This window comes from Gekko japonicus, unplaced genomic scaffold (assembly GCF_001447785.1).
Source record: "Gekko japonicus isolate JY-2015 unplaced genomic scaffold, Gekko_japonicus_V1.1 scaffold4098, whole genome shotgun sequence".
NCBI classification, from domain to species: Eukaryota; Metazoa; Chordata; class Lepidosauria; order Squamata; family Gekkonidae; genus Gekko; species Gekko japonicus.
Window position 1 is genome coordinate 43,011 of NW_015161535.1, and position 12,537 is coordinate 55,547.

A 12,537-nucleotide genomic window follows, 5' to 3' on the forward strand; every position below is an offset into this window, starting at 1 on the left:
CTGTGCATACGCGCGTGTCACCTTGCGCACCTGCAAAAGGCGACATAATGCAGAAGGGGGCATGTGCATTCCACGTCGCCTGCCCAGCCAGCACTCTGAATTATGGCCTTCCCCAGCAAGGGCGTACTGTGGCTCACGGAGGAGGTGGAGTGTCTCCTCAGGACACTCTACGACCTCGAGGCGGGTCCGAGGGTCATGCCCTCGACCCCACCTCAAGACGCTCAGCGTTTTCGCCGAGGTAGCGGAGAGGCTTGCCATCCAGGGGTATTGTAGGACACCAGGTCAATGCCGCACCAAATTTAAAAGGGAAAAGGCCGCCTTTTTCGAGGCGCTGGAGGACTGGGAGGGCATCCTTCCTCGGGGGGAGTGCCCTCCCAGATTCAACCTGCTATGCGCCCTGTGGCAACAGGGCGGGCAGCCCAGATGGTGCCATCGCACCCCCTACAGTGAGTATACCCCACCCTGGACATGGCCGTGTTCCCATGGTCAGGGAATGTGCTACCACCTGCTTTGTTCTCTCACTCTCAGGGTGTTTACGCGCGAGGCAGGTCAGGGCACCCTCGAGGTGCCAGCAGCAGCAGCAGCACCCGCAGCAGCTCACGAGCCAGCCCAGCACCCAGGGGAGCAAGGTATGTTGTGGAGGGTGGCATGCTCAGTGGCTTGTGGCAGTGCAGGGCAAGGGATACTGGCCACGTGTCAGCCACCACCTGGTGGCATGGCCCCAAGACCACCCTAGTGGCCTTGGGTGGTCGCCCCCTCGGCAGCTCAGCCCACATGGGTGCCAGTTTGGTGTAGTGGTTAAGTGTGCGGACTCTAATCTGGGAGAACTGGGTTTGATTCCCCACTCCTCCACTTGCACCTGCTGATGTGACCTTGGGTCAGTCACAAGCTCTGGCACAGCTGTCCTTGAAAAAGAGCAGTTTGTGTCAGAGTTCTCTCAGCCCCACCCACCTCACAGGGTGTCTCTTGTGGGGAGGGGAAGGGAAAGGAGTTTGTAAGCCGCTCTGAGTCTCCAAGTGAAGGGCGGGGTATAAATCCAATCTCCTCTTCTTCTTCTGCCTGGGCCAGAGGCCGAAACGAGCCAAGAGACCTGTGCCACCAGGTGTGTGACATGCATGGGCCATGTTGCACATCTGCCTCATGTGTGCTCGCTTCCTGTCCCCATAGAACCAGTGGTGGTGAGCTCCCTGCTGGATTCCCCGCCCCATGGTGGAGGGCCCAAGGCAGGTGAGTGGGGGCTGTAGGGTGGGCCAACATATGCTGGTGGTCTGTGTGGTGGGGGACGTGGGGTGTGGTAGGGCCATGGGAGCATCCCTGGCAGGTTGTCTCAGGCCCAGCCATGCCCACTGAGTGCTGGTCCCTGCCACTGCCCCTGGGGACTGTGGTCTGGCGATGTGGCAGGTGGCCAGCCAGGGTGCGCGGGTGCTCACAGGAGGACCACTAGGCCCATCCACACCCCTTGCCCATGTCCACGCGAGGAGCCCGGGTCCTGTGTGTCCCGGGAGCCACAACGGTGTGCTCAAGGGTTCTCCCCCTCAGTGGCCCGCAGTGACAATGGAGCCTCCCATGGTCAGGTGTCCCTTGTGACAGCTTTGTTGTTTCCAGCAGGTGACCAGGCAGGGGAGGAGGCAGCAGTGGCCATGGCTGAGTCCGCCGTGGTCATAAGCTCAGCCCCTGAAATCGATCCAGGTAGGTTAACTTCCCTGTAGACCTGGTGGTGGCCACATTGTTGGTGCATGACTGGGTGTTTTGTCCCTGCAGGGGAGGGACCATGCCCTGGGCCCTCGGCGCCACCAGAGGAGGGTTGGTGCATGACTGGGTGTTTTGTTCCTGGAGGGGAGGGGCCATGCCCTGGGCCCTCGGCGCCACCAGCGGAGGGAGTGCTGGCCCGCAGGCTCGATGCCATAGAGGCGGCACTTGCAGACATATGCGCAGCAGGTGGGTACAACACAGCCAGGGGTGGGTCATCCACCAGGTGGCTGGTGACGGCTGGGACTTGGGTGTCATGGTGTGGCCCCTGGGGTGAGGGTTCCATTTGCATGGTGTGCGTGGGTGGCTTTAATCGGTGTACCAGGTGACTGTGTCTGGGCCTCTGCCTGGTGATCTCTGAGGTCATGCCACTGATGTGGTGGTCCATGTCTTGTCTTGCCCACAGTGGAATGGTATGACCAGCAGCTGGCTGAGCTGCACCTCCAGGAGCAGCGCAGGGAGGAGCGGGAGCGCAGAAGGGCCCAGCCACCACCACCGCCAACTGCGCAACGAGGGGGGCTTCGAGGGGTAGGGGGAGATTTTGGGGGAGAGCCTGTCCGAGGCAGATACAAAGGGGATGAGTGCGGAGGAGGTGGAGGGGCCATATCAGGCCATCCCTCTGGACCCGACGCAGGCCGAAGACGGGTGTTGAGGGGGATGAGGAGAGCTTTGATTAGTTGTATGTTTTGCGTTCTTGTTGTTGTTGTTTATTGGTGTGTGTTTACTGTTGTTATAAAGTTATTTTGTTTACATGTGGTCTCTGCGTGGTCTGTGGGCCCTCCTTCCCCCCTCCTTCCCCCCATGGACTGCTGGAACGACACATATGCAGCTGTATTTTAAGGCACTTTTATTTTGCATGGCAACTGTACACAGGGGGGAACTACCACTGTGGGAGCTGGAGGGCGAGGGTGGCCAGATGGTCCCTGAGTGACTGGTGAGTCATGGGCAGCTGGTCCCTGTCCACCTCCGCTGGATGGTCCCACACAGCTGCCGCTGTGGACACACCCTTGGGGGCCACAGTGGCAATCCAAGTGAAGTTCCCACGAAGGCATTGGACTGTGCCCCAGCTCGGTACAGGGTTGGTCACGTGGCGGACACCTTGTATGGGGCATTATACTCGTGGGCGGTTTGGGAGGGGTGGGCACAGAGGTGTGGGAGGGGCCGCCCACCACTGCTGCTGGCGCCTGCTGTCACTGTGCACCCTACTGTGGGGGGGAGTAGAGCTCTGTCTTCTTCCTTTTCCTGCATGGTCTCCCGCTGTCACTAGATGCCTGGCTGTTGGCGTCCGTGAGGTCTGGCTGCGGGGGATGGGCTGCGGCATGCCCCCTGCCCACAGAGCTGCGACCTGCCCACGGGGGCTGGACTGCAGCAGGCCCCCTGCCCACGGGGCCGGGAGCTGCCCGCGGGGGCTGGACTGCGGGGGGCACCATGGCCACGGGGCCAGGAGCTGCCTGCAGGGGCTGGACTGCAAGAGGCACCGTGGCCATGGGGCCGGGAGCTGCCTGCGGGTGGCTCTGCGGCCACGGGGCCGGGAGCTGCCTGCGGGGGCTCAGCCACGGGGCCACGGACACGGACAGTCTCCACCAGCAGGGTGATAGCGCGTGTCAGCTCCACCATGGCATTGGTGGATGTGTCCATGGAGTGGCGCATCGCTGTCCGGTCCTCTCGGTCTTCTGCACGGCTGGCCCGCAGCTCTGCCAGGACTTCCTCATGCTGCCCCTGCTCTGCCCTCCTGTCCTGTCTGCTCTCCTCCCTGTTCTGGGCAGCAAGATGTTCTCCGACACGTTGAAGGGCCGAGACCCGCCTCCTCCTGCTGGTGATGAGTGCTGCCCTCTCGGCAGCCGTGAGGTCTCCCATATTGACATCTGGCGGCAGGCCTGGGAAGTCATGGCAAGACGTACATCACTGTGGTGGCTCAGCCAGCACACACCTTCCAGGATGCCATGTGGTCCCACCTCCCAGCCCTGTCCCATACGTTCTGGATCTCGCTGGCTGGGCTCCACTGGTTCTGCTTCCTCGTCATCATCCTGTGATCCCTCTGGTGTTCCTGGGGGTGAGACATATGTCTGTCGTGTGGGACCAGTGGGCACTGGTGGCCCATGCCAGGAATGGGTGGCCGTCATGGTGGCCTGCAAGGGTGTCCTCCATAACCTAGTGACTTACCCTGGGAGCTTGCTGGCGCCATTGGCCCTTCGCCACCATCACTCTCCTCGTCGTCACTGCTTGGTTCCTGGGTTGCACAATGGGAGTCATAGCCTGGGGGGGAAGGGTACAGGGGTAGTTGTGACTGTTCCTGTTGTGTGTTGTACTGCTAGGGATGCTTTGGTTGTCCTCCTCCCTATCCAGCATCCCTGTGCTGGCACCTTGTGCTGCTGCTGACTGTGGCATGCTCTGAACAGCATGAGGGTCCCTGTGGTCCCCCCTTGGGGTGTTGCCGCATAGGCTTGTAGCGGCATGTGGTGGCTGGGTGCTGCTGTGACCTCACTGGTATTTTGCCCCTAGCCCTGTGGTGGGCTATTTTGGCATGTTGTGGCCCTATACTTCTGTGAGGTGCTTTGGTGATCTGTGTGATTGCTGTGCCTGCTGGAGGGAGCTGTCCTCTTGTCCTTAATCTACTGTGGCAACCCATGGGGAAGCTGCTTCCTGAGTTCCCTTCATTAGCCAGCCACTGATGGCACCCATGTGCAAAGGGTGGGGGGTTTCCCAGGGCTGGTGGCATGACCCTGGGTGAGGACGGGTAGGTGGGATGGGAGCTGTCTTGGGGTGGTGTGCTGGCTGCTATATGTCCCTCATAGGACCTGGGATGCTGGCGTGCACTGCCCCAGTACCTGTGGGCTGCTGCTGTTACGCCTACCTGCCTGGCTGCTGGTGGAAGCCCGTGGCTCCCATGTCTCCTGTGAGTCGTGGGGGAACAGATCCAGGGATGGCTGCTATGAGGAGGTGGAGGGCCCGCCGGAGGTGGCTTGGCCTGGAACCGGCTCTGAAGTCTGTAGCAGCTCTTCTGTCCAAATCTCTCTCTCAGTGTGGAGGAATCTGTCGAGCTCCTCATAATAGGGGCATGTGTGTCTGCTACCACCGGAGGTTGCATTCAGAGTCACGGCCTGTGTGTGGTGAGGATCGCGGCAACAAGGGCATCGGCGGCGAGACATCAGAGTGCCGGCGGCGAAGACGGGGCGACGCGGCGGCAGCAGCAGCAGGGCCAGAGGAGCGATCTCTGGCGGCCAGCAAGTGAAAAAACATCAGGCGGCTGTCGCCGGCGAAGGTGGAAGGCGCGCGATGACATCGAACTCAGGCGCGGCGGAGCCAGAAGGACACAGCTGAGGCTGGGGGAAGACACGAATCGCGTGCCACAAAGCTAACTCGCCAGAACAAACATCCCGCCGGAAAAAGACTGCCTGAGAAAGAACTAAAAGAACCGAGCCGAAGAAAAAACACCAACCACCACCTGGGTGCCAGTAGGCTGTCCCATCCCCGTACAAATGTGGCCCTAGTTAGGGAGTAAATGTGATTAGCACCCTCATGTAAACCGCCCAGAGACCTCCAAGGGGGGTTAGGGCAGTATAAGAAATCGAAATAATAAAATAAAAAATAAATGTATGTCCTTGGCCTTAGCACGGCACTCTTCTGCGGACCGCTGATGGCCTCGGGCATCCATACCTCTGGCCGCCTCTCGGAATACATCTATGTCCCTGTGGGACTGTCTTAGGGCGGTCTGGATTGCCTGATCTCCCCACAGGTCCAAAAAGTCCAGGGTCTCCGGGCGCCACCACGTGGGACCATGCACCCCAGGCGCCTTCCCCCCCACGGGTGGCGGGGGGGGTTACTGCTGGTGGGGGATGGGTCACCGCGCTCACCACTCAGCATGGGGAAGCTTGGCAAGGGGTTTTCGAAGTGTGCTTCATGGCGACTTGTGGGCATGTGTCGCGTTCCTGCGCATGCACAATGTGATGGAAAAGTGGAACTTTTGGTTACGGACTTTTGCTTTCCTCTTTGTGTGCATGCGCAGTTGCGTGCTGGTGCGCATCCTGTGGAGATGGGAAAAAACCCTACTTGCGACGGGACATGGGTGGGCGCCGGATGCCACGGGACTCCACCGGAAATGCGATCACGCGCCCGCCCTTGCCTCACGGTTTCCGGAAACTAGTACCTCCGAGGTACTAGTTTTTTATCGCGCGTCTTTGGCGGGAAGCCTCGGGTGAGCCACGGGAGCTCTACGCTTCCCAGATGTGGTGGTGAGATCACACCCGGATAATCTTCCGTCCCTCTAGTTTGGCTAATGCTCCGTGTGACCGGGGCCTATCTTTAGCAAGTTGAAGTGTTTCATTAGTCATCCATCGAGGTTTTTCATTTCTTTTGGCTCCAGGAATAGTCTTTGCACATTCTTCCTTGATAAGATCTCTGGTTTCAGCCCATAGTTCTTCTGGTTAATATTCACATGAACTTAGCAATGCAAATATGTTCTTTACATGGTCTTTAAACTCCTCAGGAATGTTGTTTAGATTGTATTTTGACACTATGAATGTTCTGGTGTTTTCCTTCAGCTTTAATTTTTGATATTAACAGTTCATGATCTATACCACAATCAGCTCCTGGTCTTGTTTTGGAAGGGAGAGCTTCTAAATCTTCAGCTCCCCATTATGTAATCGATTTGATTTCTGTATTGGCCATCCAGTGATGTCCATGTGTACAATCCTCTGTTCAGTTGCCTGAAACGTGTCCACAATGAACAACTTATTGTCTTCACAGAATTCTGTGAGGAGTTCTCCTGTTTCATTTTGTGCTCCTAACCTACATACCTTTTGATATTTGATTTTGCTTTGTTTTGTACTTCTGTGTTCCAGTCACCTAAAATTATCATCCCACCTTGCTTAGATGTGTGATCAATTTCTTCCTAGACAGTTGCATATAAACATTCTGTTTCTTTCACTTTAGCATCTGTAGCTGGGGCATAAAACTTGAGTGATGGTAATGCTGATAGGCTTTCCATGAAGTATGATTGCTGTTATTCGGTCAGAATTTGTATTATAGCTACTGATTGCCTTTGTTGCATCTCACCTCACTGTTAGAGTAACTGTTTCTTCTCTGCTTGTCATTTTTAAGGTAAAACACTTTCTAATTTTTTGATTGAAAATGTGCTAATCCAGTCAATTTTAATGCACTCACTCCTAGGACTGCAATGTTAAGTGTTCCTTTTTTGTTTTACAGTTTCTAGTTTACCTTGATTTATACTTCTCACCAGTGTTCCCTCTAAGCTGAGTTAGTGTGAGCTAGCTCAGTTTTTTAGCCTCTGGCTCACACACTTTTGTCTTAGCTCAGGAAGGATGCCTCCAGAACAAACTAATATGCAGTAGCCAAATTGCTCACTCACAACTTTAATGCCAGTAGCTCACAAAGTAGAATTTTTAATCACAAGACTCCACAGCTTAGAGGGAGCATTGCTTCTCACATTCCATGTTCCTATTATATGTGTCAAACAGCTTTGGACTTTCCTTTTTGCATCAATTTCACATCAACAATTGAACATCCTTTTGGCTTTAGTCCAGTAGCATCATTAAGAATTGCACTACTTGTTCTCTCAGCTCATTCCCAGTAGCTGATTATCATCTGACCTGGATGTCCTGTTTTGGATAGTCTTATCATAGGGTTTTCAAGGCAAGAAATGATCAGAAGTGGTTTACCATTGCCCTTCTGCACAGTACTAACCAGGATTAGCTGAAGTGACATTGCTGTTGTCTGTGAAAGATCCTCCGCCAGTGTCACTTTCCACTACTGCTGTCGCCCAGTAGTTATCCTTCAAGGATTCCTCTGCCCCCATCACCATTGGAACTGTCCATTCTCTTATGCTGATGTGGCCATTGATTCTTGAAGTGCATCTTAGTCTGCTGTCTCAGCTGTGACCATTCTGCCTTGATCGACTCTGCTAGGAGTTTAGCCTCTTGACAGAGTCTAAACTCCTTATGGCTTAGCTTCGCTGACACACACAAACCCCCTCAGCATGTTAAGGTGTGTGTACAAGAGGGAGGAAGAGTTTAGATCTTGTGAGACACATGAATTCGAAATATCGTAATCAACGTTTGCCCATGGCAGTCCCAACTAGCCCAGAACAGCTGCTTTTTAAAAAAAACTTATCCTCAGAGGTTCAGGACCCATCTGTGGCTCTAGCAGTGTTCCCCAATATGGCACCTGCCCCATTGTTTCAGGAAAGTAGTTCTTATGCTCAGTATCTGGCTTCTACCTTGAATCAAATGTTGCTGGAAGGAATGGAGGATGAATAAACTATGTGCCACCCTGGGGTGTAGGCTTCATGCAAAAGGTATACGGATCCACCCTTACCAGGTAGCTGCCAGAAGAATAGCAAGATGGCCACAGAAGAGAGAACAGGCCTCCCCCCACAGCAGCTATCCAGAAAAAGCAAGTTGGCCATAGTGGAGTGCTGGTGATTTTACTCCCCTTTCTTCACAACCAGCATATTCTCTCTTCCAGAAGCCTTGGCGATCTCGGGCGCTCATCTGAACGGCTGTTCCTTTTGCTGAGGAGTAAACAAGAAGGCAGAGAGGGAAGCCCTACCACTTACTCCAGATACACAAGGGCTGGCTCAGTTCAACAGTGGTGGGGAGAGACAATCCTACATGCTCTGAAGTAACCTTGATCTGTTATTTTAAAATGTTATGGTTATACAATATTAAGTTACATCTTCTATTTATTGTGCGTGTGTGTTTGGTGGAGGCATGCAGAGGTGGCTCTTTGGGTTGGTGATAATTGCAAATGTGCCTCTCTACGACCCATGGAGTGTACCACTACTCTAGACAAAAATGTTACCCTTGTATGTAACATACAATTCCAAGTGTACTCATCATTAGAATATAATGCCACGTGGGTGAGAACTGTACTCATACCACAAAGGAACTTTTATGCTGTTGTAATTAACCTCACGAACAGCCTGCAGTCTGAAGTTTTCTGTTGTTGTTTTTATAATGCCCTCTTTATTCTTGCTAAAAACAAAACCTGCTGGGTACATCATGAGTTTTTAAGTTTTTATTAAATGTGAAAGATAATGCAATGAAACAGAAGAGCTAAATTAAAAATGAATTACTATATAAATATTGCACTTTTATTACCAAATAACTCATTTCTAGAACACTTTCTGAGACAAGTATAAATTAAGAATGTCCATGTTGAAACAATTTGGTATGTTTCAGGCTGGCTGGTATTGCTGAAAGTTCTGAAATATAACATTGGTATTCAGGGTGTTTATAGTTGGAATATCAGTCAATACACATTGTTGCAAAAATGTGGAAACTATACCACCATGTTTTTGAAAATGGCATGAAGAGCAGTCTTGGATGATATGTGACAGGATGAAGCTCTTAATAATTCACATTTCAACATTGTTTGTTTTTCAAGGTATTCAGAATTTTCTGATTCTTGGTCTTGAAACTCATGGTAAAGCTGCTGGGCAAGATTTTACCTCTGCCATCCTCTTCTACCTGGCCCATAATAACATAGTTTAGTCCTGAAAAGAAATAAATAAAAGGGTAACACAGAATTTCTACTTCTCCAGCCTCGGACATACAATTACTTTTTTTTTTTTTTGGCAAGATCTCTGTTGCTGAGTTGAACACAATCTGTGTTTCACTGTGGTAAATGGCATATGACGACTTCCAGCTTCTAGATATAATTTTCTCCTATCTGAAAACACAGACCTACAGATGTGGCATCTCTTATTTCCTTGGAGAAATGAGAAGAACAAATCAGCTATCCACTTTTATAAAGAGATCAGTAAAAGGCATTACATTACTACAGACTTTATTGGTACATTGGCAGTATAATCCTAAATATAGTTACACCCTTCAAAATCCATTGTAAATCTTTTCAATACAAATAAGAACTGCCATTTTGAAGGAAATTTCTTATTCTCGCTATGATTACCTGGAGATTAACTCATTTTATAATTGAAGATATGCACTGTCACCATCTGAAATAAAACAGTAAGTCACCTGTACTTGCCTACAGGTGAAACAAACTGGTATAATTCAGACAGGAAAGGTTGGTACTAGTGGCACAGTTGGTAAAGATAATTTGTACAAATTACTGAGCACCTGTAGGCTGCAAATACCCAGTATTTGTTCAGTGTTCACTTAGGTTATATCTTGTCCAAAACCCTACAAACCAGTTAAAAAGGTCAAAATCTAGTTAGACTTCACCTGAACAACTTCCAACAGCTAGTTTAAAAATGAGCATGTAAATGAAATCCTAATTTCTTCGCTTCTAATACATTTAAAGTGTGTATTTCTGCCAACATCAGGCTACTGAGCTGTAACATTTTTATAGAATTATAGAATCATGGAGATGGAAGGGGTCACAAAGGCCATCTAGTCCAACCCCCTGCACAATGCAGGATTAGCCTAGAGCACCCCTAACAAGTGTTTGTCCAGCCACTGCTTAAAGACTGCCAGTGAGGGGGAGCTCTCACCACCATCCTAAGCAGCTAATTCCACTGTTGCACAACTCTTACTGTAAAACGGTTTTCCCTAATATCCCATTGGTACCTTCCAGCCCTTAATTTAAACCCATTACTGCAAGTACTGTCCTCTGCCGCCAACAGGAACAGCTCCCTGCCCTCCTCTAGGTGACAGCCCTTCAAATACTTAAAGAGAGCACTCATAACCCCCTCAACCTCCTCTTCTCCAAACATTCCCAAGTCCCTCAGCCTTTTCTCATAGGGGTTGGTCTCCAGGCTCCCAATTATCCTCGTTGCTCTCCTCTGTACCTGCTCCATTCTGTCCACATCCTTTTTGAAGTGAGGCCTCCAGAACTGCATACAGTATTCCAGGTGCGGCCACACCAATGCAGTGTACAGTGGGACTATCAAATCTTTTGATTTGGATGTTATGCCTTGGGGTTGATACACCCCAAGATCGCATTAGCCTTTTTTGTTACCGCATCACACTGGCTGCTCATATTTAACTTACAGTTCACCCATACCCCAAGATCTTGTTCACACACACTACTACCCAGAAGTGTATCCCCCATCCAGTATGCGTGTTCCTCATTTTTGTTACCCAGATGTAGAACTTGGCACTTATCCTTGTTAAATTGCATCGTGTTCACATCTGTCCACTTTCCCAGCACGTTCATATCTCATTGAATTCTATCTCTATCTTCTGGTGTGTTTGCTGTTCATCCCAATTTGGTGTCATCTGGAAATTTAATGAGTAGCCCCTCCAGACCCTCATCCAGATCATTTATAAAAATATTGAAAAGTACTGAGTCCAGAACCGAGCCCTGTGGCATCCCACTGGGCACCTCCCTCCATTCAGATGAAATTCCATTGACAACTACTCTTTGAGTGTGGTTCTCCAACCAGTTCCCTATCTACCTAACTGTCCTAGAGTCCAGTCCACAGTCCTCTAGTTTACCCATAAGAACATCATGGGGAACCCAGACAAAAGCTTTACTGACATCGAGGTAAACAACATCAACAGCATTCCCTCAATCCAGTAAGCTTGTCACTCGATCAAAGAAGGTCAGACTGACTGGTCTGTAGTTTCCTGGGTCACTCCGACTCCACTTTTTTGAAAATTTTGTTATGGTAAAAATTAATAAATCTTAATTTAATTTTAGAATTGCTGATATGAAACCTCTTACATGATTACAGTTTAATGTAATCATGTAAGAGGTTTCATATCAGCAATTCTAAAATTAAATTAAGATTTATTAATTTTCACAACCATTCCTGTATATGTAATACCATGCTGGATAGTTTGCAAATGGGCAATTTCCTCTGGAAATTAATGTTGAAACTAGAAGAATAAGGAAATGAGTGTCAAGTGTAAAATGGAAAATTCAGTTATTTATCTCTACTTACCTCTTCTGATAACTGGACACTGTTTACAGATAACAACTATTTTGGCACTCATATTTTTTCCTGCTTGCTGGATTGCTAAATTTCCTTCTTTGTATACATTAATAATTGATATTGTTGCATGCAAGCTTCCACCTTTGGTGTTTGTTGTGATAACAGATCCAGTTATTACTAAAAAGAAAGTGAGCAAGAGAGAACAGATGTAGGACTGAAATGTTATTATGCCATAATAAGTATTATATTGCCTAGCTCTATTCAGAAACCACAGATCCCTCACAAATTTGTATCCAAACAGGTAAAGAAAGGAGAGAGGTCTTCAAGGTGTTGCACTGAAGAAATCTTCTACAGAAACTGGAGAATTAAGAATAAAGCAGTACGTACAACCGATCTATCACTGTGAATAAGCAATACAGACTGTTCCAAAAAGACAACATGCCAGCGTAGTCCCTGAATCAACACTTCTACAGAGCAACAGTTCTCCTTCTGTTTAGTCATTTGTGTTTAGACTGGAAATCCTTTTTTCCCCTGACACACATTCACAGTTTTCTCTCTTCAAAAACATTTTAAGGGATATAACTGAGTCATAGACACCAGTGTAAGAGAGGCAGGTATCATGATCTGAAAGAATTTCCTTGTGTGCTACTGGCCGTTTACAAATAAATGTTCTGCTCCTCCCTTGAAACTAACCATATAGCCCCAAGATACTGATGACTCCCCCCCCCCCCCCCTCTTACCAAAGTTACTCGAACAGTAATTGCTCTCAAGGGTTCCGCTCCTTCTGCATTTTTGCTGGCACAGGGCAACTGTAGGTTTCAAAGCTTTTCAAACGAGATCCAAAAGGCAGAGTTAGTGAACTCTGTGTGAGTTTACACATTCATTTAAAAGGTCTTCACACACACATACCCCGTTCTTTAAATTTATCC

The 12,537-nt window shown here is 49.8% G+C and overlaps 1 protein-coding gene across 1 annotated transcript in view; it reads right to left on the minus strand.

Moving 5' to 3' along the window:
• Nucleotides 1-9,044: 9,044 nt before the first annotated feature.
• Nucleotides 9,045-12,537, minus strand: part of PCOLCE2 (procollagen C-endopeptidase enhancer 2) — a 45,402-nt gene continuing 41,909 nt past the window's right edge. Inside the window, exons 7-9 of the mRNA XM_015429279.1 lie at nucleotides 12,349-12,432; nucleotides 11,618-11,785; nucleotides 9,045-9,262 (exon numbers count right to left, since the gene is read on the minus strand). Of these exons, the coding sequence (XP_015284765.1) occupies nucleotides 9,132-9,262; nucleotides 11,618-11,785; nucleotides 12,349-12,432 (383 nt within the window). The 3' untranslated portion in view covers nucleotides 9,045-9,131. The remainder of the gene's footprint in view (nucleotides 9,263-11,617; nucleotides 11,786-12,348; nucleotides 12,433-12,537) is intronic.